This window comes from Penicillium samsonianum (assembly GCF_028829775.1).
Source record: "Penicillium samsonianum strain IBT 33392 chromosome Unknown utg000005l_segment0_segment0, whole genome shotgun sequence".
Lineage (NCBI taxonomy): Eukaryota > Fungi > Ascomycota > Eurotiomycetes > Eurotiales > Aspergillaceae > Penicillium > Penicillium samsonianum.
The window spans coordinates 17,620-45,061 of NW_026643263.1; the positions used below are offsets into that span (position 1 = coordinate 17,620).

Consider the following 27,442-nt stretch of genomic DNA (forward strand, 5'->3'; position numbering starts at 1 on the left):
TTTTGATGGACTGGATTAGGATCTGTGAGGGGGATGTTGGGTGCCTGGTTCTGCCTCAGGCAGCAGTCCCCACATGGGACAGATCCCCATAGTAGTAGATAGCCAGATAGCTCTCTCTCTCTCTCTCTCTCTTCTTCCTCTCCGTCCCTTTTGCTCCCAGTTGAATCTACTGCTCTGTTTCTCCATCTCTGGATCATCACATCGTAGATTCTCCATCAAAATATGAAGTCCGACTTGTCATTTTTGCACAAACATGAGCTACTTACTTACAAGAGAAACATCTCAGGACGATTTACCACCCGAGAGGCATCTCTTGAATCTACATATGTAATGTATGGAGGGGTTTACTCTAAGCAGGCGATCACGATAATATAATCATGAGCTGCTCTCAAGAAATATGCTGACTCGAAAAGAACTAGATTAAAATATCCTTAATTCGATCGTTAGTGTACGTACCATAATTATAGGGATATATTGATATCTATAGTCCTCTTAGGAGCCGGTGCTAGTAATAGTAACCCGCAAAATCTCGATTATGGATATAGTGGGTATGACCGCTTCAGCCCTAAAGATTTAAAAGGTTATGATTATCCTCACGATCGATGCTCTCGTATCCTTCTTTTACCCTAATAACTTACTAGTATAACACTATCACTAGCGAAGCTAATTAATTATAAATAATCATAACCTATCATAGGGTTCAAAGAGGTCTAATACCCTAGTGTTACGCACTGCTAACTGGTCACAGTTAAGTTAGAAGGATTCGGTTATACTTGCCTTAAACTTCTCAGGTTTCTAACGTTAACGATCTGTTCTCTCAACCGTACTGTTGCCTAATAGGCCTTACTATAGGATGGGTCCTTTTAAGGTATCGAGGAACGATGCTAGGTAGAGCGCCGAGGAGATCTATACCGGGGTATTAGTCTACTCGTAGGTGTTGTCAAGTTATAATCAAGTAAGAGTCACTAAAGTTCTAAAGGTATATATAAGTAACAATGTATGATTGAAGACGAAGAACTATACTAAGTATATAAATGAGTGTCCTTATATATCCTTCGTGCCTACTCCCTAATCTACCCCCTAGGGGTAGATACTAGAGTCACGGTATACTCCTAGGTATACTCCTATAGGGTAGGTCCTAGAGTCACGCTTAGTTAGGCGTATCCTACGATCAACCTTTTCCTATAGAATACCGGGGTTATGCTTAGTCAAGCATATTCTACGGCTATCCTACGACTAGTCTCATCCTAGGATAAGTCTTATCCTACAATATATCTTAGTCACGTGTCCCGCTCACTAGGTCCCTAGGGCTCCTATAATGGTTACTATCGTGCGGTAGCTCATATCGTAGGATCCGTGGTTCCTTACAACATGGCTTTTCTTAGGTTCGCTAACACCGTGTGTTATTCTATATCATGGGGGTACAACGGAGAGACCATATATTTCCGTGGTGTATCACGTGACTTATTGATTGGTTGGCTCTCGGTGGCCCATCGGTGTGGCTTGTGGATCTCCACTGATTGGTGACGGGAGTGCCCGTAACACATTAGTTGAGATAGGAGGTCAGAGAAGGACGCATTTAGGTGAAATGGGTTCCAACGGCGAACATAGTTGCCGATAGACTCACCAAATTACTCTCTCGGCAGAAGCATAAGAGTTTCATACGGATGCTCAGGATGGTGGACATAGGCTATCTAATAGCCTAGGAAGATCAATATGCAGATCTACAGGGTCCAGCAATCCCATACTGGGATCGCTGAGGGGGTGTGTCGGCGCAGTTACGCCGGTATACCGGAGGATTTATTAATCCTACATGTTTTCGTAATTTATGTTATGTAATCGAGGCTCCATATAAATTGTGTAGAGAGCCGATACAGAAATACAGAGAGTTGAATACCATTGATTGGACCCTACATTTTACAATACGGAATCCACCGACAGTGGGGCACTGACTAAGGCACAGCCGCACAGGTACAAGCCTTTCTCTTCAGCCAAAGCACCTAAAGCTTAGCCTCTCTATTCTCATTCAACTTTGCTGGGAGAAGTCTTCTCAAAATCTTTCCAGTCGGAGTTTTTGGGAGGGTTTGCAAATGGAGGACACCACCTCTGAGCTTTTTGTATCCCGCAACCTGCCCATCTATCCAATCCTTGATCTCGTCAAGGACCTTCTGCTTCTCAGGGCTCGCCAGCTCCACTGTTCGTGGCGAGAGGCTAACATAGGCAAGTGGCACTTCAGTCGCTTGCGAGTCATCATAAACTGCACAAACTGCAGCGTCAGTAACTTCAGGGTGGCGTAGAAGAATGTCTTCCAGTTCTGAAGGGGCGATTTGGAATCTGATGAAGTAACGATTAGCCATCAGTGATTGAGTCAAAGATTGAAGATTTCTCAACAAACCCCTTGTATTTGATCATCTGATTGGTATTGGTCAGTTCTTTAATGCCTTGTATGGAGCCGTGACAAGAAATAAAATGTACCTCTTTAAAACGATCGGTGACCCAAAAGTTCTGATTCTTATCCATCTTCAAGATATCTCCCGATCGGATCCATCCGTCCGTGAAGGTTTTGACCGTTGCCACAGGGTCGTTAACATAACCCCTAGATGCGTATTTAGTGAAATCCATCTTATAAGCCAGACCTGCGCGTGGGAGCAGGTGGCATCTTCTTACATCATGACCAATGGCCCTCGTAGCCACAACTCTCCCTCGTTGCCGAGAGGAACGTCCTTGTGTGTCTTGGGGTCGACCAATCGACCTTCCCTATCATGACATTAACAGTGATCATCAACCTGAGAGAGCAGTAGGTGGAACATACATGCCAGCGAAAAGCTTGCCAACGCATCCGAACGCCTCCTCGTCTTCGTCGATTTGATGAATCACACCTCCCGTGCATTCAGTCAGCCCGTAACCTTTGCTTGAATTTCAGTAAGGTGCCATCAAAAATGGGGCCCGTCGCACTAACCTTGAACAACACTCGTATGGGGAAGGCGTTCTTTGAGCAAAAGTTGAACAGATTTCTGAAAGGCATACAGTGAGCATTTCATGTTTTCGCAATTTTCGGTAATGTCCATCGGCTAGCGTACTTTCAAAGGTGCCGCAGAAATGACAATTCTTTCCAACGATGCCAAGTCATACTTTTGAGCAACAGGCGATGTGGCAAGAAGAAGCGCTACAGGAGGCACAAGATGGAGATCGGTAACTTTCATCTCGCTCGACGTTTGACAGAATGCCTCGAGGTCAAAGGCAGGGAGACTGCAATAAAACCCTCCAGCCCACATGCCAGACATCACCACTAGAGAGAGTCCATAACAATGGCAGTCTGGGGATAAAAGTATTAACAAGGCCATAAGTCGAAAATTTCGGAGCAACTAACTTACACGGTGCAAAGAACACCTCGCGGACCCTTGAGTTGACCCGAATTGGCATAGTGGCACGCATGATAAGGGAGTTTATCACGAGATTATAATGGGAAAGCTGTACACCTTTCATCTTCCCAGTTGTGCCTGAGGAAAAGCAGATTGTGCTTGCCACATCCTTGGAATTTTTTCCTTGGAGGTCATAGGGGGGGATACTCTCTTTAGCTGTTCTGCCGATGATATCGTCCGGAAACTAGAAGATCAACACCTGAAACCACTTGCCCTGGAGATGGTACTACATACTTGAGGTAGATCCCCTACTTTGCAGCGGATAGTCCCGATCTTGATACTCGTTTCTGGCAAAGAAGCAAGCGCCGACTGGACCGTGCTAAGCTTCTCCTCGATAGTGACGATATGCGTTGGCTTGGTGATATTGATGACATGCGAAATATCATCCCGTGTTGCGGATGTATTGAGAGGCCTGGTAGTCTAATTAGTGGGATTACTGAGATCTCTCATTGAGAGGACTCACGCGAAAATAGCACCAGTCCACCATGTCGCATGAGCGAGGAGGACGAAGGCATTCTACATTCCCAATTAGAAAGCACAGGGAAGAGATTCACCGGATCCTCCCACCGAATTGTTGACCAATGCTAGCAAGGTATCACCTGGATGGAGCCCCAATTTCGTCTGCAAGCCCCAGCCAGCCCGCCCAGCCTGGTCGCGAAGGGAGCCATAGGTAATGGCCTCCTTAGAGAAAGTTTCCACATGGACGATCTTTGATCCGGATACTTGGTCGGGATTATATTGTGTCATGAACTGTGAGATCGACAGATTGGTCACATCATGAATTGGAATTACTGGTGACTTGTAGAGGGCCATGATGAAAGATAGTAGGATATGTGAGCTGTTGGCAAAGTAGGTTCAAATGTCTAGCGACGAAAAATTATAAACGATGAATGGATGTCTGTTAGGATCCGATAGGTGACTAAGAGCCTCCTAGCCATTCTAGTACGCGCTCCAACTAGTTAGCTTGCGAGGGGAATTGGGGGCGGTTGAGGACCTCCTGGTACACGCTAGGACTTAAGTAGTGCATGGCCCGGCCGTTTGGCCCGTGTTATCCGTTTGGCCCCTGGCCCCATATTGTTTTCCTTTTGGCCCTATGTCACCCTACACATGCAGTGCCAGGTTGATGGGTCTGCGGATGTTGGCCAAAACAGCATGGCTTGTTTTGAAGTGGCCCCACTTTTGAACCGAACACGAAACTCGATTTCCCCAAACCCAATGATTTGAGAAAATTCATTCGGACTGAGTCCCGAGGTTTCTACACATGTTTATACCGAAGTTTGGTTTTTTTTTTTTTTTTCTTTTTCTACGCGATTGTTGGTTTTTCAAACTGCTATAGTTCTAAATACTCCTTGTGCCCCAGTATTCAGATTTTCTCAACTCGGCTTATCAGCCGGACCGGTTCTTATGACAGAGAAGAAATTTCCGACGTTTTTTTTTTCACGTGCGTCTCAGATCAGGGAAGGGATGGGAATCCTTCCGAGAAAAAATGTACGGAGTGCGGATTTCCATTTGAAGATCCGCCGAACATAAGCAGCTAGCACAAGTTAGCGGTAATAGCGGTAATAGTCGTTCTCGATCGAATCCTTTTTCGCTTTGATTTACATTGTGTTCCGACCTTTTGAAACACCAAATCAAACTTTATTATGTAACCAGCGTTTTCCGTCTAATTATATACGCCAGCGTAACAATTCATGCATGTGGGATCTCACGATTATTGGGTTGAGATGGGTCACTCACGTTTCCGCCCCATTAGGCTCCTTTGAGGGCTCAATCATCGTCAGAATGCGACCTTAGACGAGTAATGGAGCTGATAGGCCATTTACTGCGCGATCCTTTTAGCCCAGGGGTCAAGCACTCGCATAGACACGCCGATCATGCATATGGGGCCAAAAGGGAGCTGCAGTGAATTTGCCAAGGTCAAAGGGGTCAAAGTGGTCAAAAGAGGTCGACCCGAAAGCAGGATTAGCACAATGCTCTGCTTCTCTTCATGTGTGGCTTCGGTTTCTTTCTAAATTGATGAATTCAGACTCACTCTGTATCTCATAAACTCAGAGTGTTCTTGCTGAGTGATTCACACCGTGGCTCGACTCTCAGTCACAGCATAATGCGATGTTTTCGACTTTGGGCTGCGTTACTGTCTCTTGTGGCACCTTTGCTTGCTGATCTCTCATACGCCGAAACGCAGTCCCTACCGTCGTGCGCTGTGAGATAAGGGCGAGATCCAATCACTCAATGAAAAGCTAACATCCTTTCCAGCAACTCTGCATTGCCGACCTTCTTCCCAAATCGTCTTGTGTTTCCACTAACCAGACATGCATTTGCACGAATGCCCCTCTCAACAAGGAATTGACCGCTTGCGTCTCGGCGAATTGCACCCTCAAAGAATCTCTCAGTGCGTGAGACTGAGCATATTCTGCTCTCACCATGCTAATGAATCGCATAGCTGCTGTCAACATCACTGATACAACATGCGGGTCGCCCATTCGAGACCAGACTTCCCCGAGTATCCTCGTGCCGGCGGTAGGCATGAGCATCTTCATTGTCCTCATTATTATGAGAATGTACACCCGCCTCGTGGTCGCCAAGTTGGAAGTGGGGTTAGATGACTGGGTAACAATTCTCCTTGGGGTAAGTCCACATGTCTTGCGCAGATATCATTGGGAACTTCCAGCTAAATTATCGCAGTGTCTCGCAGTGCCTGTTAATACGGATTCAATATTGCGTGAGTGGCATTGATCAATCCCTCTCCTTTCCATAAGTACAAAGTTGTTAACAATGGCTTCAGTTGGCAAGGCAGGTCTAGGTAAAGATATCTGGACTCTGAAATTCGACAGTATCACTCGAATCCTCTACGTAAGGTCGGCCAGTTTACGCATACTTTCACGCACTAACGACCTCGAAAAGCTGTTCTATATCCAAGAGCTCCTCTACATTTCATGTGTCTCGCTCGTCAAGATCGGCTTCCTCTTATTCTACCTACGAATCTTCCCGACCGACCGCATACGTCTCATTATTAAAATCTCTTGCATTGTGACAATTTGCTATTGGCTGGGCTTCCTATTTGCTTTCGCATTTCAATGTTCGCCTGTTAGTTATAACTGGACTATGTGGGATGGAGAACATCAAGGTACATGCGTGAAGACAAATGCAATGGTCGTCACCGCTGCCGCATTGAATATTGTCTTGGACGTATGGGTCATTGCCCTGCCTATTCCGAAGGTACTGAAGCTGCAAGCATCAATCACCACAAAGCTTCAAGTTCTCTTGATGTTTTCTATTGGATTCCTGTGAGTCAGATCTCATTTCCCGACAGATCAAAACTTCAGTATGAAACAGTAAATGGACTAATCGGTCCTGTTCGAATAGAATTACTGGAGTTGGTGTCTATCGCGCCGTAATGCTGAAGCTATTCGCCACCAGCACAAATCCCACATGTACGACCCCTCCCGATTATTGAAACTAACAGGCAACTAATGGGATTCTACTCCAGGGGACAATGCTCCAGGTGGCTACTGGTCCGTGATCGAAATCGATGTTGGCATTTTCTGTCTATGTATGCCGGCCTTGCGATCGTTGCTTGGTCGTCTACTCCCATCTATCTTCGGCGCAACAAAGGGAGCTAGCAGTGTGGGACAAAGTAGTAGCCAGAAAAAAATACGGACTGCTGGTACTAGTAGCGGCCCAAACACAAGCTTCGTCCAATTGATAGAGATGGATGACATGGGTAACATGAAAAGCCACTCTGATATCTAGTTTACCTACTATGAAAATTACACAAAAGTATGGGAGGTCCGCTTGAAGGATCAGATGCTCCAATTTTATTCATACACATACAAATGTCCGTATATGTGGGTTCTCGTGTCTTAGGGATAATAGAAACACTCCTGTCAAGCATTGAGAGAACTGGTCGATGCCTAGTTATAGAAATGGCTGATGACGATGATGAACTCATTTGCCCGATGTAGCTCGCTCTATATATATGCTGCTATGCGGGAGTGCTGTCAGGCCTGCTGACAGCTGGAAGGTGGTCGCCAGCCCACTGGGCGATCGTCTGGGAACTCGCCTTGCGAATTTCTGATCAATCGCCCTCGAATCGAAAGATGTAGACTAAACAAAAGAAATGCACGGATGCAAATATGATAAACACAAAGCCCAAATGAACGTCATTTACCCCCTGGTCGCGGGTAGGACCCGGGCCCCGCTTCAACACACACCCCACGCCCTCGATCCTGTACCACTTTTCACACACTCCTGTATAGCTTGGCGATATAAAACTGCTGTGTTGTGTAACCGTGCCAAGCGCCCAATACACCTGCCGTGTGTATTGGTGCGCCCCACCAAATGCAATTTTTTCACCAGATGCAAGATTTTCAATTTGTTAAACTATGAAAATACTATTTACATGTAACCACCATGACTATCTATATACCGATTCCCACCATTACTATCCCTTGCCACCATTGAAGCTTCATGCTCAGCTTCAGCTAATTCCCTAGCTTCCTAAGCTCGCTGCTGAGCTTCTAATTCCTTGGCATGCTTTGTCTGTAACCGCTTCAACTTCCTAGTCTTAGCATCCTGTCTTTTTTACTATCATCCTATTTGTATATATAGGTAATAGGACATTGGCTTTGGTCCTAAGAAGCGATTTCCCATTTTTTGGTGTATTTGCAGTTTATTTGTTAGACTGAGACTTCTTTAAAGCCGCCTTCACCAATTCAAGCCCTTGAGATAAAAGCGTATTTGTATCTATACTTCGTTAAATATGCCTTTATACGCTCCTAGATAGATGCTTAATTCTCTCTAGATTATTGATAAGCTTAGTATTAAGCTTTTTAACCTACTTAATTATATCTAGTGGCGAATTGGTGACTAAGCTTATAAAGTCTAGGGGGGGGGGGCTCATGGTCACTGGCCGAAGAGGTCGTGGTGGGAGTCTTAGTAGTCTCGGTCGAGCTGGAGGTCATCACGGTAGTCGTGATCTCAGCGGTGTTGGAAGTTGCGGTAGTCTTGGTGGGCTCATCATCATTCGCCTCACCAGAGACACAATACTCAGCGTTGTCATCGAATTTGGCGCAGTCCAGATCAGGATTGATGGACTTGAGCTCCTTGGTGGTTATGCCCCAGCTGTCAGCAAAGGTCTCACAAGTGTCTCCAGAACTGGCAGCTATCGTGAAGGTGCAGTCAACACTACGACGAGAAAAGGCATGTCCGACGGAGCGTGCAGCAATCAACTCTGACAAGAGAGCCAAGGCAAGAACGGACTTTCCGTACATAGTGACTATATTGTTGAATCCTAGTAATGGTTTTCAGGAACCAAGTCGATCTGAACCAGACTGGGCCGTAGCGTCAGTTAACTAGGTGCTTTTATATGCATTTTGAATGTCTTTCGACACAATTGGCCCCCAAGGACATGGTTGACTGGAATTCCTCCATCGTTTCTGGGAGACTCGTCGACCCTCATCCAAAATCACCGGCGCGATAGATACGAGTAGTGCTGTCTCAGTTCAATCCCAATCCATCATGGCAAAGGAAATTGCAGTGGGCTGCATCGAGGGTTGAACTATGCAAAGTGGGCCCTATTTCAGCTTTGATAGTCCCAAATAGGAAGGATGGGGGCTGGATTTACTCGTATACAACATATACAGCTTTTTCGCCTTACAGACTGTAATGTTGGAAGCACGCCAAGGCCCTAAAGACGCCCGAGGAACCAAGGGTCCCTCACAAACCCTGCACAAACCCTCCACAAGCCAGCCCAAGCTCAAAATTCAGGCTAGGCATCAGCCTATCGCAAATCTCGGCCCAGCTCCAAACTGCACTGACCTTGGAACCTGATTTCAAAACTGCCCTGTTCCTGGCCGGATCTCCACCTGCACTTCAGTCGTGATGTCCCGATTGGTGAGCCGGCCCGGGAACAGGGATAGGGGTCGGCAGAACTTTCATTCTTGATGTTAATTGGCCACATTTAGATTACCAGGGCTTGACCCACCTTCCACCCGAGTGTTCCGCCCGCAATGGCTTGAAGTCTACCGAGGATCGCCCCGTGGTGTATAATCTACGTAGCCCTATGGAACTATCATTATTTTTGCGTCCTCGTAAATGCAAAAATTTGTCGGAGACCATGCTGTCAAAGAGCTCAAGGCTTATTAAACGAAGTAATAATATAGGATTTAATAATACTTCGTTATTTATCCAAATTTGATATTAAAAGTGAGGAAACTAGGGAGGATTTCCAACCTAAGGCTACCTTAAATTAGGACGAAAGGACTAAGGGTGATAAGGTAAGGGAGGCGGGACTTCCTAAGTGTATACTAGAGGCAATTAGCGAGGGTGAGGACGGTGATAACTCAAATGAAGTAGGAGAGATTATTACCGATTAGGAGGCCGCTAAGGAGTTAGATGATGATTCGGCACTATATCTATTGCCTATCATCGATACTACAAGTTAGGCACGCCCCTAAAGAGATCGTAAGCGGCGTAGGGATAAAGATCTATACGAGTATACTAGATAGTTCAATCATAGGATACTATAATTACACTACTATTTGATAGGAATTAATCTAGAATCATTCAATGCTACCTCCCACTATAAGCTAAATACCCATTAATATAGGGCATTTCTGTATATCTTATAACCGTGACTAAGCATTCACCTACACCCGTACCCGTGTGTAGGTGAGCCAATGCCTATTCACAAACCAATGCCTATTCACAAAAAATTCAACCTTCAATTTTCAACCTTACTTTTTACCACCAAAACAATGCCGATTTCCTCCGAACAAGAAGAGATCCTTCTCTCAAATGCCCTCGAAGCCTATAAATCAGGCCAATTCAACAGTATTCAGGCCGCAGCCTCTCATTTTGGCGTGTCAAAGTGGAAGCTCCGGAGCCGGCAGCAGGGCAGGTCAAATGGAAAAGGCCGTACAGCCACCAATAAAGCACTAAATCAGTCGCAAGAGAAATCCCTGATTCGGTGGATCGAGCTACTTAATTCAGTATATACACCACCGACTGCTTTAGATATTGAGGGTGCTGTAAATCGCATTTTACAGCACTGCGGTTCCGACCGGCAGGTCAGCAAAATGTACGGCTACCAATTTATTGCACGCCTACCACCGCATATCACTCTCCGTACGCAAAAGCCTATGGAAAAAGCGAGAATCTAGGCTGAGTTACACGGTGAATTAGTTCATTGGTATGAGGTCTTCGGCCAATTCCTTAAAAAGAATAAAATTCAGGCCCACGAACTATATAACTGGGATGAAACTGGCTTTTAGCTAGGCATTGGAACTAAGGAAAACGTTGCTTCTACCCGTGAAAACGAGACTATCGCGACCGGTGGAATAGGCTAGAATATCACTGGCATTGAATGCATTTCGGCCGATGGCTGGGTTATGCATCCATGGTTTTTAATGCGTGGTTCTGAATAAATGGAAGATTGGTACGACGGCGATAATGACCCTTCCAATTACTAGGTTATTAAACCAACTACAAAAGGCTGGACGGACGATAAAACCGCGATTCAATGGCTATTGGATTTCTATTATGCCACTAAAAAGCGAGTTGCTAGAGGCAGACCTAGGGTATTGGTTATGGATAACCATGGTTCTTATGGAACCCCGGAATTCGAACATATTTGCTAAAGCTTCAATATCATACCTTGGTGGTTTATACCGAAATTGACACATCGATGCCAGCCTCTCGATGGCAAGCCATTCTTAGTTCTTAAACAGAAATTCCGAAAGAGGAATAATGAGATTGTACGATGGGGTGGAGATGTTGACGATAAACGGCACTTTCTTCAGATGATCAAAATAGTTCGTAAAGACACATTTAAATCACGAACTATTAAATCATCATTCTATGATACTGGCATTTGGCCTTGGAATCCATATATTGTCTGTGATTAAATTGATCCTGGCTGGGAAGATAAACTAGTGATTGAGATCTATGGTCATACACCTTCGCCGGAGGTAGAAATTCCTAGTTTAATCACCAATTCACCGCCTAATTTAGATCAAAGGTTCTCAAAAATTGAGAATAAGCTTCAAACGATATTCGAAAACGATGAACCAGACCTTCCGAAGGTTCAAAAGCATATAAAACGTGCGATTTAGGGCGGCAAGCAGGCCATCTAAGACCTAGCCCTTGCAAAACAGACGATCAAAAAGATGCAAAGCCACAAAATTCCTATCAAAAAGTCAAAGCGCATTATAAAAGGCGCTTCTAAGTCTCCGTTATCGTCAATTGCAGGTAATTCGAGGGTTCATCGGCGCTGTACGAAGGAATCTAGATTGGACATTCGGCATGAGAACGGAAACGCAAGGATTCGAGACTACTGGCTCCGCGCCAACCAAGCTCTTAAAGAAAAAGAAGAGGCATTAGGAGGTAGAGATTATCTCGATGCTGAAAATGAGCTATTTCAATTTATAGATCCAGATGGTATGGTGGTTGAAAAATAGGTCTGAAATTGAAAGGTTGGATTTTTTGTGAATAGGCATTGGTTTGTGAATAGGCATTGGCTCACCTACACACGGGTACGGGTGTAGGTGAATGCTTAGTCACGGTTACAGGTCACGTTTTTCTACGTGTTTACAGTGTTTACAGTCCCATAGGAGTCCCATCAAAGTCCCATGGGAGCGGACTGGCACCCCACTCCCATCTCTTGGCACTCCCATGGGACCAAATGATGGGAGTTGGCAAGGTCTACACTAGATTAAGTGATTTTAAAGCTTAATATCCGGCTTCGAACGCCTAACCCCCCTCCTAGCCGGGGTAGTGAATCAAGTCGAAACTTTACACTAAAAACGCTAGCTATAGAGAAAGAACTACGTCGGTAGGCTTTATCAATCAAAGCTTTACTTCGTATAAGATCTCGAAGTCCACCTAGCCCGTTAGATCGTGCATTAAACCAGCTTGTAAAAGGCTTCCGGCTTACAATACAAGGTGCTATCTTACTCGCGAAAGAAAACAAGGAATTACGCGCCGCTAACGAGAAGCAGAAGCAAAAGCGTACTCGATCCCAACAGCAGATACCAGCTGAAGTAGGGCTCACAGTTCAAGAAGCTTCTCAATTGATTACTAAGCCGGTGGAAGCAGATGAAGCACCTCCCTCCCCTCCACGAAGAAGCCCTTCGCCGGCTTTATAACCACGTACACGGGCGCCACCAAAGTGCAGTGGTTGTGGAGAAATAGGGCATAAAATCAATAGATGTTCAGCTAGATAGATGATTTTAGTGTATTTAATTTAATGGAGTTTTGGTTGAGATATATGCATTTAAAATTAGTAGGTTGGTTTGGGTGGACCACTCGTATATGAAATACGTTAGTATAAATACTACCTTTTCAATTTCTTACGGGCGGGGTGGACCTCACTTTCCGAAAAAGTGAACGTTGATTCATAAAGACTTTGTCAATTCAGCTTGGACGCGACCCTACATTGGCCCCATTCCTTGTATAAAAAATTATGTTGATACTGAAATCTCCAACTCTCGTTGTAGCAGTAATACTTCATACATGTAGAAAGCTCTAATACATCGGAAATATGAACAAGATCGCATCTAAATCAAGAGCGATCCCATAATCAATACACCAGCAGTCCACCATTTCAGCGAAGAAGCTATATCGGTGATAGCAGCCCCGCCGTTCTTAGCTGGGCAGCTCACAATAGGGTCAATACCCTTGCACTGAGCTGCGGTAATGGAAGCTGCTATGCTCGAGGCAACCGAAGGAACGATGCTGACCTTGCAAGGAGAAGGAGTAGGCGCCGGAGTCTCGAGCACGGCGCATTTATCGCCTTGAAGGTCGCCTGATTGAGCTATGAGAGTTTTCGTGACGTTGAACGCCATAGCGGAGATGTCATCGCACTTGTCATCGGCGGTGAGAGCGGTCAAATTGGGCTGACCTGCCCCTTTTTTCGTAGTGAAGCGGATGGAATGGCTATCGGACGGGCCGTTCAAGTTGACCTCGGGCTTGCCGTCAGAAGTGGTCCCATTCGCCGGTGTAGAGCAGTTTGTCCATTCAAGTCCCCAGACAAATTCCCATTCATTCTCGGTGTTCAGACTCTCGGGATGCAGAGTGCTTGGTATGCTACCCTTAAGGTATGACACTGGGTCCGTCGTATTGAGGTCCAACTCACCGTCATCGATATAGGCGGCCATTGTTTGATTCCCCCTTGGGAGATCCGCCGGCCACACACCGTACCTGAGGTATGGATAGAGTCCATCAATCACTTTGGGGTTCTGAAATGCGAAGATGACGGGCATGAGCACCATCGGCTCAAAGGTGCCATTTCGTGGGAAGATCAGATCGATCTCTCCGAAGCCCAAGTCATGCGTATTGGCCGCTCCTAGGGACACCATAAGGCCGAGGGCGAGAAGTTGCGCCTTGATGTTGAACATCCTGCGCGTTCGGCAATATTGGAGTGGAAAGGTCTGGTGTCGTGAAACAATGGATGACTTAGACAGTCTAAAAGAAAAAGCTGAAATGAATTGATATCGATCGTAAGGCTCTCAAGGTCAAGAGAGGAGATCGAAAGACAGGGAAGGTTTGATCCGGTAGGGCGAAGTACCCCAAATGTGTTAGTACTTTTTCCGGGCACAAACGGGACTACGCGCGCTAGGGAGACTAGAAGGTTTCGTAGTTTGGGGCCGCAGAAGAGGGTCCTTTTAAAGTGGACCACCTCAATACGGAATTACATACAGATACACAACTACTTCATACATCACATTATGTACATGCATTTGATAGCCCTAGTTTATGTCCATTGTACCTAGGTAGATCTGTTGGTGCAGTGGGTCGAGCCAGTGCTTGGGGGCTTTTGCTACTCTTGGCGGCCCCTGTATGATTCATACAAACGCTGCAATTGGGTGTCCTATACCTCTCCATGGCATTCTACGGAGATTATGGTGCATTTCTCTGAAACACCGGATGGATCCAGTTCTCGGACTCGAAGAAAGTATCCGCGTGGGTATGTCGTTCGTGATACAATCAAACCCGGAGGCCATACCAGATGGGTCTGCGGATCCAGTGCAGCCTTGGAGAGACTTGTACTTTGGAAGGATTCCATATCAAGTCTAAGATTGGGGGCGAGAAAAGATAGCATATTTATTTGCGCTGCTCCAGCACTGGATATTGTTTTCTCGGAATCAATATACCTCTCGACTTGGGGGGATTCTTGGGACTTAACCGTTCCCAACAGCCACTCGTTTTTTCATTTGTCTATACAGTCTTTTGGTCAATTTTCATCACTCTTTTCACATTTTAACATTACACTCTTTTCAACCTCCTCCACGAGGGGTCCAAAGCCATGGCGCCCCTTTTGAATGGTATGGCTGCAGGCATACTGTTATCAGCTGCGGTCGTCTCCGGTCAGGGAATTTCCAGACTGGGTGCCAGTCCAAGCTATCAAGGGTTTAACAACATCTGCCCCGAGCGATGCATTGTCACGGGACCCAACCCCTCCAATTGGTCGACGTACCACAATATGAAACAGCTCGAAAGGTGTGACCTGCCTCTGTTCTATGGCTTCAATATGTACGATGATATCGATGATACCGACACTTATCACCGTATCCTCGCTAGCACAGCATACGGCAATGACTGGAGAGAAAACAGTCAGGCCCATTTGCAACTTTCTCGCCCCGTGAAGGAGCACAAGGTCAACTATGAGATCGGCTGGTCGTCATATTCAGAAGGCACTGAATCCGAGTACCGCTCCTTAATCAGACAAATGCGTGATTATATTGCCCGCGGACACCTTACCCCCAGCAAGACAGCTATGCTATATTCTCGCTTTGGTGCCACTTCAGCTGGTATCTACATTGGCAACAGTCTATAAAGTAAAGATATTAGCGATGTGGCTCTGGAGTCTCTTATCGACGATTCCCACGATTTCGATGGACGTCGAGATAGTTTGGCTATGCAGCTCTGTGGACCGGACCACACTATGACTCTCAACACGTCTTTGGATTTCTGGCTCTGAGAAATGGCACCTTTAAAGCCATCCAGTCTGCCTTTGAATCCTGGTCCAATGCCGAGTGCCTTGACTTCGAACAAACCACGAACTTCACGGCTAGTGCCCACTTTATATCTCTTATGCTGTCTTCCATCAAGGCTGGAAATACGACCACAAGCAGCATAAAAGCCTCTGGTTCACTCCTACCTACCAAGTCATATACGCAATATAAGAGGAATCTGCTATTTTCTAGGGCGGAGTGCAAAATAGAGAAAGTCTAAGATAGTGATAGCTACGCCGCAATCGCCTCGAGGTGTGGTATCTCCGGGGCTGACTTCACTAAGTACAACTCTGCGAAAGGCTTCTACTCGAAGTTAAAGCCTGGTTAGCACGTTTTCTGCTCCTCTGGTACACTTCCCGACTTTAGCCTAACAAAGACGGATTATATGCCATAGCCACTGTTGGCGATAGCGAAAGTTGTTTAACGATTGGTGCGGCTAATGGTCTTACGGAGAAAGACATCGATGGTTTCAATCAAAAGACTTAGGCATGGACTGGGTGTAAGAATATCTTTAAAGATTCTATCATCTATATTAGTAAAGAATCTCCGCCTATACTAGCTGAGGTTTCTGATGCCTAGTGTGGTCCCTAGGTTCCTAGCACGAAGCCTCTAAAAGATATAAGCAATCTTGCCGATCTCAACCTATGCCTACTAAATGCTTACTATAATATATTTGGCTATATATGCCCCCTATCTGCTTTCCGCTATTACACTAAGCTCACTAATACTACCTATAGTGCGGAACCACAGCAGAATTCTGTACCGATACTAATATAGGTGCCCCTAGTACTACTAAAGCCGGCACTAACGGCTATATCTCACACTACGGTATGAAGATCGTGAAAGGAAATGTCCCTAGCGAGTTCCGTAGCATCGGATATTACGAAGGTTATCAGTTCAAACGTGATTGCTTATATCAAGATACGACACAAGTTGATCATTTAAAATATACTCACTTGCATTTTGGTTTTGCCGATATCTCCTCCGACTACGAAATCAGTATTAACGACAAATCGACCAACTATTAGTTCTTTAACTTCAAGTATATCTCTAGTCCTAAGAGGATTGTCAGTTTCGGTGGATAGGACTTCTCTACCTAAGTATCCACATACCAGATTTTGCGCCAAGGAACCAGCCCGGCTAATCGTAAGAAGCTTGCGATAAACATTGCGAAGTTCGTGAACGATAACGACCTTGATGGTGTCGACATTGACTGGGAATACCCAAGTGTACGTATAGCCCTATGCGCCATTTCTCTCTGAGGCCGAAGGAGTAATTAGTCACTAACAAAAACCTGGCACCTGATATTCCTGGAACCCCGCCTCGTGACAAGAGTGAAGGAGCCAACTATCTTGCTTTCCTTGTGATTCTGAAGAATCTTCTTAAAGAAAAATCTATTTCGATTGCCGCTCCTAGCTTATACTGGTACCTCAAGGGCTTCCCTATCGCGAAGATTAGTAAGGTTGTTGACTATATTGTCTTCATGACTTATGATTTGCACGGGCAATGGGATGCAGGTAACCCTAACGCCCAATAAGCTGTCTACGAAGCCATATCAATATAACGGAGACCCGAGAATCCCTTTCCCTAATCACTAAGGCTGGTGTGGACTTAGGGAAGGTAGTTGTCGGCGTTAGCAGCTACGGAAGATCTTTCAGGATAGCCGATGCAGACTGCGATGGACCGCTGTGCAAATTCACCGGAGGCCGACTAGATTCCAATGCCGATAAGGTAGAGTGCACTGATACCGCGGGCTATATCTCAAATGCTGAGATCAATCAACTCCTCAAGCACAACTCATCCCCCGTCAATAAACATTATATTGACGCCCACAGCAACAGCAACATCATGGTCTACGATAACACAAATTGGGTGGCCTACATGAGCCCCGAAATCAGGGCTCAGCGAGCCAAGATGTACGAATCCCTTGGTATGGGCGGCACAGTCAACTGGGCCACCGATTTAGAATAATTCAACGACGCACCTGAGGGATTCGATGGTTGGCCTGGTCTGATACTTGAAGCGAAGTCTGGCGTCATCACGCCCCGAGGCGCTGGTAACCGCAGGGGCAACTGGACTAAGATCGGCTATGACGACGAGTACTACAGGGAGACTCCCTATTAGTCCCCCATGACCCGCTGGGAAAAGCTTGGCGCCGCCGATGCCTGGAGTGATATAATTGCGGATTGGAAGGACTACCGAGACAAGTTTGATAAAGACATCAGTGATCGGTTCTCCTCACAGATTTTATACTTCCTTGGCAACTCCGATGGGGCAAAATGCCATCGTATTGAAGAGGACTCTAATTGCGTGCAGACTCGAAGCTACTCGGAATTCGAGGTTGAGACGAATAATAAGACAGGTGCTACGGCTGTGCTCATCTGGAACTCTATTGTCGCGATTCATCAGGTAATCACTATCTCTAACCCCCCGCGCAGTTCAAAAGGATCTAGTTAACAATAGATACGCCCAGATGTATGCCTAATTCAGGAGCGCACTTCTAGTTAACGCCGCACTTGTCATTAGCAACACTCTCCCTGATTTGGAGAACACATTTGCGCCTGTTCCTCTGAAGAAGGATGATTCGTGATTAAACACCATACTAGGTCTGATCGCCTTGGGTGTGCTAACAGTTGGCGGGAAATTCTTCGATGATGGTACTCTTTTCCTTATGAACTTTACCTAGTCAAATTCTTTAATTTACTAATTTACATTATAGTGCTGGCGGGAATACCTGCGATGGCCGCTAAGACCGACGCCTCGAGAGATCACCATAAGTCGGCCTTGAACGCCATCCTTACCAGTCCTATCACGATTACAACGAATCTGAAGGGCGATTCGGACGTGTGGGTCTTCCAAATTTAAGTTTGATATGGAACTACAGCTGACTACGATTCATCTTCAGAGATGACTGGACACCCGAAAAGCAAGCCGAGTTCTCTAAGTACATGGGTCAGAGTCTTAAAGCTTGGGAGTACATTTTTAAAACGGATCTCAAAAATCTATTCGATGGCTCTGATAAGTCATTGAAAGACTCACCACCATGATAGCGGACGGACGCCTGCTCGACGGTATTCCGGAAGACATCCCCTATCCGAAGAAGATAAAGCGTAAGGATAAGGGGATCGAAGCGTTAGATGCTTAGAAGAAGTCGGTGGAAGATGGTTTCCTAACTACCTTTTGGGCATACTCCATTCCCGCCGTTTGGTAGGCCTCGGGTCATCATCCTTTCATTATTGACACAGGTCGAAGCTACGATAATAAGGATGGCGACAAGTATACTAAGGACTTAAAGTCTACGTGTTATGAAAAAAGGCTGTACTAATTGGCGGATCCTAATGGCAAATCGCACCCTTGCGACAAGAATTACGGAATTCCGGGAGGCTATAAATGCCCCGATAGTGCATTCTCTTCGCCTAAAGGCGTTCAAGAGCTCGATAGCAAGGCCTAGAATGGAATTAAGGTCGACGATATTATTATTAGGTAAGTCTTCGCTTTCTCCACGTGTTTACTTTCATTCCTTATTATAGATTACTAATAAATGACCCTACCAGATCTATTAAAACGTATAAGCAGAACGGCAATAAGAACGGCGGAGGCAAGGCGAATCCAAAAGACTTAGGTACATTTGACGCCCTCAAGAAGATGGAAATCATGACTCCTAGATTCATACGCCTCCCCGTGTGCAGTGAGACTCTAGCCCGCAAATCATAGGAAAATGCCGACAAGACAGATGCCATAAGACATAAGGAAGGCTTCCCATATAATAACGATAATGGCAAGTCGTACTGCACCACATCGAAAACAACCTATATCGAAGAGACTACGAGTGGATCGCCACTTATCGATGATTGCCTGGTCATTGTCAAGAACATTCAAGGAACAAGTGGGTCATAGATCAAGCCGATCGAAATGCAGTTCGGAATTCTCAATTTTAGAACATGTACTTTCGGCATTGAGGGCAAAGGTCGTAAAGGAAATGTCGACGAATATGTCGGGGCCCAGGACGTCGTCGATATTATCCGATACACTTCGAAGCACTGGGGCCACGGAACCGGTAAAATGCAGGGCAAGGGAGTCATGCAGTGCGATGGTAACATCAAGATACGGGCCTGAGGTGGAAGCCCACTGCGGGTTAATGGGCCCCCAAATGGGCCCCAAACAGTACAAATATATTTTGTAGATATATATCCTGATGAGGTAAGATAACCCTTGGAAATAAGTGAACTCATAACTTTTTACACTGACGAGGTATGGTGAGGTTGACCTGTGTCCTGATCAAATAATGGCCTGTACAAATTTGGTTGGGGCCTGCCTAATCTCCTGGCACCTGCCTTTGCCAACTTCATGAAAACAAATCCCATGGTCGCCAAGCCGTAAATCAGTGCAATCAATTGACCTGTTGACATGATGTCCTTGACTCCTGTTATTGAATTCCACTGCAAAGTTAATTCGATGCCAACTATGGTATAGGCGAAGAGTGCAAGCAGTCCAATCATATATAGAGCCCTGTATCATATATCATGCTGAATTAGCCCCAGTAGTCTATCCCTAAAGCAAGAAACCCATTGCTTCTAATTACTCACTGGAGTAAAAGTTGATGTACTCTTTGCTCATCGAGGTTTCGTGGGGGGCTAGAGGCCCTAGAGCGTTCATATTTGCAGCAGAAAATCGGCAGAAGCAATTTTGCGAAGAGATCAAAGATGAAAGTGATCCAATATGGTATGGTTAAGAGAGATAGCACAAGGGCCAACCTGGGATGCCCGCGAGAATTAAAGATATATGCAGGGAAACTCAGGTACGGGGTTAGGGCAAGTGATATAGAGAGGAATGCCATAAATCCACTTATAGGTCGGAGGCCGGACTTGATTTTGCGAAAGAAAAAGAAGCAGGTTCCACCCGGTGTTGGTGTGAACAGGTCAGAATCATTTATACTTATTGATGTCCAGAACCAGCAGCTGAACAGCAGCATTGGTTGAACTAAAATGACAATTGCTGCAGGAAGTCCTGATTGCGAGTGGTGAGAGAATCTTCTCAACCTTTCTTCTTCCAAGATCTCGCGCCTTGCTGGCGATTGATCAACAGCGTCCGGCGTCCTAGGACCCGTCACTGTGGCAGCTGCATCGCTATAATCAGTTTTATTGCCTTCCCCATATTTCTCGATATTCGTCCCGGGAATCTGGCTGCCGGTGTGTGACGTGGCTGAATCTCTTCGATCGGAATGTATGGGTACACTGTTCATCGTAGTCTGAGGGCTTTGGGGAAGTGTATGGACTGTAGAAGGACCGGCCTCAGAGAAATTTTGAGGAAACTAGTTCCAAGGCTGAGCATTTTTCTTTGGACCATGTGGTTTGGATATGGATACCTTGGATAATTTCCCGTGTGGAAGTCTGTTTCCAATGCTACCACCCAATGTAGTTGTAGGTTGTCCAAAGACAACCTCGCCAACGGATAATCTCCGTACCGTCAAGTCTCCCCCTGGTAGTTCTCCCTCTGTTTCGGGGGTTCCATGCGAGTTGCGCCTGACTGTCATCAATTCGAGGTCAGAAACCTGATTTACCTCCTTTGAAAGCCTTCGCCGGCTTGTCAGACTAGAACGTCTCTCTGAGGCTGTGGAAGTTGTTATAGCTCCTCTCACATGTTGTAACTCGATCGCTGTTCCAAGTTGGGCACCTATTTTTTCCAAAGGAAAAAAAATTACCCCCGAACGAAACCGCGGAGCAAAGACCTGGGTAGACACAAACCATTCCTATCTGAGACTTGATGAGGTGGGGTCAGCCTGCTACCATGTGTATCACCGACATTTTCCCCTCCTAGCTGATCTAGATTCTCCTCCTGTCGTTCTTCTGGGCCGCGCAGTTTCCTGAGAGTTTTCACTCGAGCCTCTCCGACGGAATCAATCAGTAAAAAAAACTTCATTGGCACATTTTGGGGAATCTCATTGTTTGTCTCGAGGCGGTTTCCAGACCACCAGTCGCACAGGGGAGTAATTCCGTAGTAAATGCTATCATATAAGTGGATTGCGCCCCCGAGAGGTAACATAATATTAAAAACACCGCCAAAAAATATAAACAGAATAATAATTACTTCGGCATCAAACACGCACCCGGGGATGAATATCAGAACAATTAATGCCAGCTCAAAGGCTAACGAAAGAAATGCATAAGTTATTACCAGGTTCAACTGATCATCGGGCAATAGCACATTGGCTATAATAGATGCGGCCCACTGAAAATAAAAGCCAAGTCGAATTCCGAGGCCGTAAAAGTCCGGAATGCCAATAAATCCAGGCTGGCCGTCTGTTATTCGACTTGAACATGCCGACGGGCCGTTCCTCGTTTGGGCGTACAGAACCAAGGTGGTTATAAGAGTCGATGGGATGAAAATATACAGAAAGATTAAGTGTGAAAACACCCAAACCTTGGCACCATATACAGAGGCGTAGTAAAAGAATGAGTAAAAGGCGAAGGGAATTGCCTCAATAGTAGCTATAATACTTTTTAAGAAAGGCATAGGTAATTGTTGTATTCCAAGTGACCTGTTGAAAATCTTGTTTGATCATGGGGTATCTGGTGCATTTCTAGTTGAGACCAAGCATGGTTTATATCCCTAGGTATGATCAATGGAATAGTCGAGAACACAGGTCAGATGCCATGGTGGATGATACTCTTGATACTCTCCTTCTGGCTACAGGAAGTATTTCACAATATTATCTCCTTGACGCAATTTTCACACCTATATGCGGTACATCAAGAAAAGCTATAGGTTTTTATCTATGGATATTGGTCCCACCAATACTGGTAGGTGAATTGAAGTTCAAGTGTTAAAGGTCAACTGTCCATGTGATAACTGCAAAAAAACTAACATACCATGGTACCAAAACAATGGGAGCAGAATATTTTATCTAACCAGGAAAATAATTTTAGAGCAAAAAAAGAAAAAGGCAAAAATAATATTAGACAAATAAGCTCTGAAGTGACAGTCTCAGCTGATGCTATTAACTTTCGGGTTATAGCTTCTTCATATGTGTGGCCTGGGGCTCCACTGTCGTCACTGTTTGAGAAAGCGCCACTTCCAACCGACGTAATTCTAAGAACATAAATTATTCAAACTTTTGAGGAGTGTACCATTAGACCTTGCTATTCGTAATAACTTCTAGCCCCTATGGCGATTTTAATTTTACAAATAAAGTTCGATTAGGGTGTTCCAAATTAAGGCTCGGGAAACAAAATGTGAGTGTATGCGGGGGAATCTGTTTTCGGATATGACAGTATTGTAAAAGCCTAGTGCGCCTAGTCTCTAAGCCACAGGAAATGATCTTCCGGACCGTTCCGGACCGTTCCGGTATTGATGTCCCGTGCCATTTCACCCTATGCTTAACAAAAAAATGGACCCATATATTTTCGCAAAGTCTGGAGAGTAGGCGTGCGTGAGTGCTTAAGTTCTAGATTTTCGATGATGGAAGAGAGTTGAATCTTTGACTCTGCGAACTTCAACGGAAACTCAGCACATCTTGTGCACACTCTATCTTGTGCACTCTCTCGTCGAAGCCCATCTCTACCTAAGGCTTAGGTCATGATCCGACCGAATATTAACCCCGCACGGCTTCAGCTCCCCACTTTCCATTTTCTTCCTATTCTCTTGAATGATTTCCTTATTCTCCTCGTTACTCTTCTTAACCCATGCTTTCTCCTCTGCCGTTAGAGGTGGCGGCAATAACGATGGATCTGGGTTCCGCCACTGCTCCTGGGGCACTTTCGTTCCATCTGCTCCGCGAAACATGTCTTCTGTTTCCTGGTCAAATGCGAAGCGATCGAGATAAGCTTTGATCAGTCGAGTTGGAAGGCCGATGGCATCTACTATGTCGCGGTTGGTTTCCATAGATCGGAGGACGCCATCGGTGCCCATGACAATGGTAGCGGTGCCGTCTGAACCACAGTATAGTTTGCCGATGATGTTGGATAATTCTTCTTGGTCAGGGTGATAGTTCGGGTCGCCACCGTAGCGACTGTTGGCGGCCATTATTCCGTTTGTATTTGGAAGATAGAATTGGGACTATTGTCAAGATATCTTTTTTGAGATAGTCAGAATTGGTAATTAGATGAGGTGTTTTACTATTTATATAGAAAAGCAATGAGCCACATGACTACAGTATTTTCACGTTCAGGAAAATAGGGAGCTGAAGCCGTGCGGGGTTAACATTTGGTCGGATCATGATCTAAGCCTTAGGTAGAAATGGGCATTATAACGTCACAACGATATGGTACGGTTTAGTTAACCGATAGGTTTTGTTCTTTTACAATACAACTTGTTAAATGAAAATTAAACCAGATGCACCTATTTCGACTTCACGTTAACGACAGCATCCTTTCCACGACTCTTTAGACTTGATTGTCATCCCTTACAATTTTTATTCCCTGCTTTTGGCTTTTTCCTAATACAAATTTTCTCCGGGGCGGCGGTACTGATACTGTGTCTACTAAGGTGGGGCATTTTCTTTGTTATATCGAGGTAGCATCGCAGGCATACAATTAAATAATTGAGACATTTTCTCTATTGCCAATCGGCTTCCCTTACTGATTCATGCTATAGCAGCTAACTCACTATAGGAACGAACGAAAGATAGATTTGGAGCTTGAGTGATGTAACCAATAAGCTATGGGCGGGTGACGGAGAGGGCTATTCTCCGTCTGCTACATAGCACTTCAACGGCGTTCTGTATGAGGGAAGTGGCGTGGTGTTTAACTAACCCGGATAGAACGTAGCGTAGGGATCGTAGGGTGCTACTAAGATATATAACTTATCACATGAAAATAATCTAAAATTGCCTCTTATAACTCGCTATAAGAACGAAAGATAGATTGGGAGCTTGAGTGATATAACCAATAAGCTATAGGCGGGTGACGGGGAGGGCTATTCTCCGTCTGCTACCTAGCACTTCAACGGCATTCTGCATGAGGGAAGTGGTGTGGTGTTGAACTAACCCGGATATAACAGGGCGCAAGGATCAGATATATCGTTTCCTCGGCGATTATAGCTCCGTCTATTGGCTATTACGGCATTGAGGAGCAAAAATTGGAAGAGCTCAGGTCTACGTATAGAAGACTCTACCTTGTCTTCCCTTTGCTTATAAGTGCTTTGATGGAACTCTCAGTGCCATCTTCTTCGTTGCACTCCTCTATTTTCTCCCTCCTTGTTATAGCCTCTGGTTTCAACAGTCGACATAATCATGCGCCTCTCCGTTGGTCAAATCTTAGCCGCTCTTCTTGCAGTTGCCGCTGCTCCCTGCGCAGCTGCGCCAGTGAGTGCCCCTTTGCTGAATTCAAACTATGTTATACGTCTTCTAATGTCTCTCCTAGACAGAGGAACCATCCTGGATGGATTTATTGGCTTCTTTCGAAACAGCGAAACCCACGGACTTCTTTCACTTAGGTGACGACGGGGTTCTGAGACACTTCAACGAATCGGGCGCTGTTCTCGAATATGCACCGCTCAGCCCGCAGCAGATCAGCCAGGCACTTTCCGATACATCGTCGCTCAACACCGCGGAAGAAAAGGAACATCTTTCCTTAGTATTTGAAAACGTGGATGGTCGTGATGTCAAGGGTCTGGCGCTCCTAAATCCTCCGGCGTATATTTATCCAGCCGGTTTCCTCGCCAATCGAAAACCAGCAGAAACTTCGGAAGTTCCGCGGTCTGACCTCAGTCTAAACCCAAGGCAGCATTGTCCTTCTCGCCGTTGCTTTCCCGGGGAAAACTGTGGAAAATATCCAGGCTGCACACATTGCGTCGTTAAAGACAAGCTTAAGCAGGGGTCGTGTGTATAGATAGATTAGGCTGAGGACATGGTGTTCGTGCTTCTATGGAGTGTCGTGGGTTAAGGCGTTAGTCGAACAATACCACACCTCAAAATATCGCATAATTCGCATAGCTGCCTTAGTCCTGGCTAGACCTCGGCACAGCCCATAGGCGGGCCGTAAGGTACGAAGACGTATAGGGGCCAGGGTTCAAAACCCTTTTTTAGGGGGATTTTATGCCTTAATCGTGGCACCGCCTTTTACCACCACCTACCCGGTGTTGGTGGGCCCCACCGGATCCCATATTCTCACCGGATCCCAGATTTTCAATTTTGTATCAACTTCCTACCCATTTTATACCACCCCACGATGTCAGATCAAATTGAAGATATTGAAATGAGAACTCTACAGGCCGCAGAAGCCTATAAGAAAAGCAATAAGCCCAATTTAGCTAAATTGGCGCGGGAATTTGCGGTTCCAATTGATCGACTACGCGGTCGCGTTCACGGTCGGAAGTCCAATTCGACTATTGCTAGCCAAGGCAAGGCATTGAGTTTAATTCAAGAAAAAGCATTGATTTCTTGGATCCAAACCCTACGCCATTCATATACTACAAATAGCCCAGAGCGTATTGAGCGATCTGCAAACCAGCTTTTAAAGACTGCTGGTTCCGACCGGCAGGTTGGCCACAACTGGGTATACCGTTTCATCAAGCGCCTCCCACCAGACATCCCATATATTAGCCTAAAACCTACTGAAAAAGTAAGGTTTGAAAGCGAGAACTATGGTGAATTACTCCTTTGGTTTAATAGTCTTCGAAAGGTTATAGATTAATATGGTTTTCAAAAGAATGAGATCTTCAATTGGGATGAAACTGGCTACCAAATTGGCTAAGGAAAGCGTCAAAAGGTTATTGCTCCATGCGGTGTATATGCAAATCCTACCGGCGGTCAAAATGAGTCTATTACCGGCATTGAATGTATTGCTGCCGATGGTTGGGTTATGCTACCATGGTTCCTACCTAAGGGTAGTAACCATATAGCAGAGTGGTATAAAAATATCACTATCCCAGATTTTCGAATTAAGCCTACACCAAATGGCTGGATCAATAACGAAACTGCATTTCAATGGCTTTGTTCATTTCACGAAGCGTCAATTTCTCGTGTTAATAAAGGCAGGCCAAGGCTTCTTCTTATGGATAATCATGGTTCTCATACTACCATTGAATTTACTACCTTTTGTAAGGAGAAATTCATTATTCCATTTTACTTTCTACCCTATACAACACATCTCTGCCAGCCGCTAGATGGTCAAGCTTTTCAATGCTTAAAACATTACTTTCGTTCCGCCAATAACGAAGTTATGATGTGGGGTGGAAGTGTTACTAGAAAGGAAGACTTTTTCAGGATGATCCACGATATTCGGAAGAAAGCATTTACCAACCGGGTAATTCGATCTTCATTTGAATCTAGGGGTATTTACCCTTTCAATCCAGAGATTGTTCTTACTCCTTTACGCCGGGAAGATGAAGCAGAGGGTGGTATAATACGCATTATTACCCCCTCCCCCCGCCTGAGATCCTAAGCTCAGTCACCAATTCGCCCCCAGATACCATTCCTCGGGTTAATAAGCTTAATGCTAAGCTTATTAAGCATCTCAAATCTCAAAATCAGCAAGCGAGACGGCATATCCAGCGTAGTATGGATGCAAATACACTTCTATCCTAACAGCTGGATCTAGTAAAGGCATCTTTAAAGAAGTCTCAATCCCACCAGAAAGCTAGAAATCAACCGAGAAGTAGGAAATCGATTCTTGGAGCTTCTAATTCAGTCCTATCTCCTATATCTGCAAATAGGATGATAGCAAAAAGGGATGAGGCTGATACTAAGAAGCTCCAGAGGAAGCATGCCAAGCAAGCCAAGGAATTGGAAGATGAACAGCAGGCCCAAAAGGCAAGGGATTTAGCTGAGGCTGAGCATGAAGCATCAATGGCGGCAAGAGATAGTAATAGTGGAAATTGGTATATAGATAGTCATGGTGGTTATTTGTAAATAGTGTGTTGAATGCATTTTTAATTGAAAATCTGGGATCCGGTGAGAATATGGGATCCGGTGGGGCCCACCAACACCGGGTAGGTGGTGGTAAAAGGCGGTGCCACGATTAATGCCTTAATTCAGAACGGCAGAAAAATTAAAATACCTGAATTACT

At 45.4% G+C, this 27,442-nt stretch overlaps 12 protein-coding genes across 12 annotated transcripts; 8 read left to right on the top strand and 4 right to left on the bottom strand.

Annotated features, from left to right (window-relative positions):
- Window positions 1-2,000: 2,000 nt before the first annotated feature.
- On the bottom strand, window positions 2,001-4,235 carry N7471_008899 (AMP dependent CoA ligase; the record flags this gene model as incomplete). The annotated part of the gene is made up of 11 exons (XM_057281618.1): window positions 2,001-2,334; window positions 2,396-2,412; window positions 2,476-2,596; window positions 2,668-2,757; window positions 2,813-2,906; window positions 2,960-3,014; window positions 3,081-3,316; window positions 3,375-3,606; window positions 3,657-3,834; window positions 3,886-3,938; window positions 3,990-4,235. 11 exons carry the CDS (start codon window positions 4,233-4,235, stop codon window positions 2,001-2,003), a joined length of 1,656 nt encoding a protein of 551 aa, XP_057132501.1.
- Window positions 4,236-5,526: 1,291 nt separating this feature from the next.
- On the top strand, window positions 5,527-7,175 carry N7471_008900 (CFEM domain-containing protein; the record flags this gene model as incomplete). Its single annotated transcript, XM_057281619.1, has 8 exons — window positions 5,527-5,625; window positions 5,679-5,814; window positions 5,866-6,050; window positions 6,108-6,144; window positions 6,208-6,275; window positions 6,327-6,709; window positions 6,789-6,856; window positions 6,913-7,175. 8 exons carry the CDS (start codon window positions 5,527-5,529, stop codon window positions 7,173-7,175), a joined length of 1,239 nt encoding a protein of 412 aa, XP_057132502.1.
- A 1,227-nt stretch (window positions 7,176-8,402) lies between these two features.
- Window positions 8,403-8,695, bottom strand: N7471_008901 (LysM peptidoglycan-binding domain-containing protein; the record flags this gene model as incomplete). Its single annotated transcript, XM_057281620.1, has 2 exons — window positions 8,403-8,428; window positions 8,458-8,695. The coding sequence occupies 2 exons, from the start codon at window positions 8,693-8,695 to the stop codon at window positions 8,403-8,405; spliced, it is 264 nt and encodes an 87-aa protein (XP_057132503.1).
- Window positions 8,696-12,979: 4,284 nt separating this feature from the next.
- Window positions 12,980-13,819, bottom strand: N7471_008902 (uncharacterized protein; the record flags this gene model as incomplete). The annotated part of the gene is made up of 1 exon (XM_057281621.1): window positions 12,980-13,819. The coding sequence occupies one exon, from the start codon at window positions 13,817-13,819 to the stop codon at window positions 12,980-12,982; it is 840 nt and encodes a 279-aa protein (XP_057132504.1).
- Window positions 13,820-14,727: 908 nt separating this feature from the next.
- Window positions 14,728-15,258, top strand: N7471_008903 (uncharacterized protein; the record flags this gene model as incomplete). The annotated part of the gene is made up of 1 exon (XM_057281622.1): window positions 14,728-15,258. The coding sequence occupies one exon, from the start codon at window positions 14,728-14,730 to the stop codon at window positions 15,256-15,258; it is 531 nt and encodes a 176-aa protein (XP_057132505.1).
- Window positions 15,259-15,274: 16 nt separating this feature from the next.
- Window positions 15,275-15,922, top strand: N7471_008904 (Peptidoglycan-binding Lysin subgroup; the record flags this gene model as incomplete). The annotated part of the gene is given in 4 exon segments (XM_057281623.1): window positions 15,275-15,322; window positions 15,333-15,634; window positions 15,662-15,759; window positions 15,813-15,922. The coding sequence occupies 4 exon segments, from the start codon at window positions 15,275-15,277 to the stop codon at window positions 15,920-15,922; spliced, it is 558 nt and encodes a 185-aa protein (XP_057132506.1).
- A 2-nt stretch (window positions 15,923-15,924) lies between these two features.
- Window positions 15,925-17,560, top strand: N7471_008905 (Peptidoglycan-binding Lysin subgroup; the record flags this gene model as incomplete). Its single annotated transcript, XM_057281624.1, has 8 exons — window positions 15,925-15,935; window positions 15,973-16,000; window positions 16,174-16,463; window positions 16,491-16,503; window positions 16,552-16,669; window positions 16,717-16,953; window positions 17,013-17,380; window positions 17,426-17,560. 8 exons carry the CDS (start codon window positions 15,925-15,927, stop codon window positions 17,558-17,560), a joined length of 1,200 nt encoding a protein of 399 aa, XP_057132507.1.
- A 6-nt stretch (window positions 17,561-17,566) lies between these two features.
- N7471_008906 (uncharacterized protein) lies at window positions 17,567-18,581 on the top strand (the record flags this gene model as incomplete). Its single annotated transcript, XM_057281625.1, has 5 exons — window positions 17,567-17,873; window positions 18,043-18,093; window positions 18,156-18,282; window positions 18,342-18,410; window positions 18,470-18,581. The coding sequence occupies 5 exons, from the start codon at window positions 17,567-17,569 to the stop codon at window positions 18,579-18,581; spliced, it is 666 nt and encodes a 221-aa protein (XP_057132508.1).
- Window positions 18,582-18,774: 193 nt separating this feature from the next.
- N7471_008907 (uncharacterized protein) lies at window positions 18,775-19,333 on the top strand (the record flags this gene model as incomplete). The annotated part of the gene is made up of 3 exons (XM_057281626.1): window positions 18,775-18,899; window positions 18,991-19,117; window positions 19,151-19,333. The coding sequence occupies 3 exons, from the start codon at window positions 18,775-18,777 to the stop codon at window positions 19,331-19,333; spliced, it is 435 nt and encodes a 144-aa protein (XP_057132509.1).
- A 15-nt stretch (window positions 19,334-19,348) lies between these two features.
- N7471_008908 (uncharacterized protein) lies at window positions 19,349-19,552 on the top strand (the record flags this gene model as incomplete). The annotated part of the gene is made up of 1 exon (XM_057281627.1): window positions 19,349-19,552. One exon carries the CDS (start codon window positions 19,349-19,351, stop codon window positions 19,550-19,552), a length of 204 nt encoding a protein of 67 aa, XP_057132510.1.
- Window positions 19,553-22,993: 3,441 nt separating this feature from the next.
- On the bottom strand, window positions 22,994-23,458 carry N7471_008909 (uncharacterized protein; the record flags this gene model as incomplete). The annotated part of the gene is made up of 1 exon (XM_057281628.1): window positions 22,994-23,458. One exon carries the CDS (start codon window positions 23,456-23,458, stop codon window positions 22,994-22,996), a length of 465 nt encoding a protein of 154 aa, XP_057132511.1.
- Window positions 23,459-24,665: 1,207 nt separating this feature from the next.
- On the top strand, window positions 24,666-25,263 carry N7471_008910 (uncharacterized protein; the record flags this gene model as incomplete). The annotated part of the gene is made up of 2 exons (XM_057281629.1): window positions 24,666-24,737; window positions 24,796-25,263. The coding sequence occupies 2 exons, from the start codon at window positions 24,666-24,668 to the stop codon at window positions 25,261-25,263; spliced, it is 540 nt and encodes a 179-aa protein (XP_057132512.1).
- Between the last annotated feature and the right edge of the window lie 2,179 nt (window positions 25,264-27,442).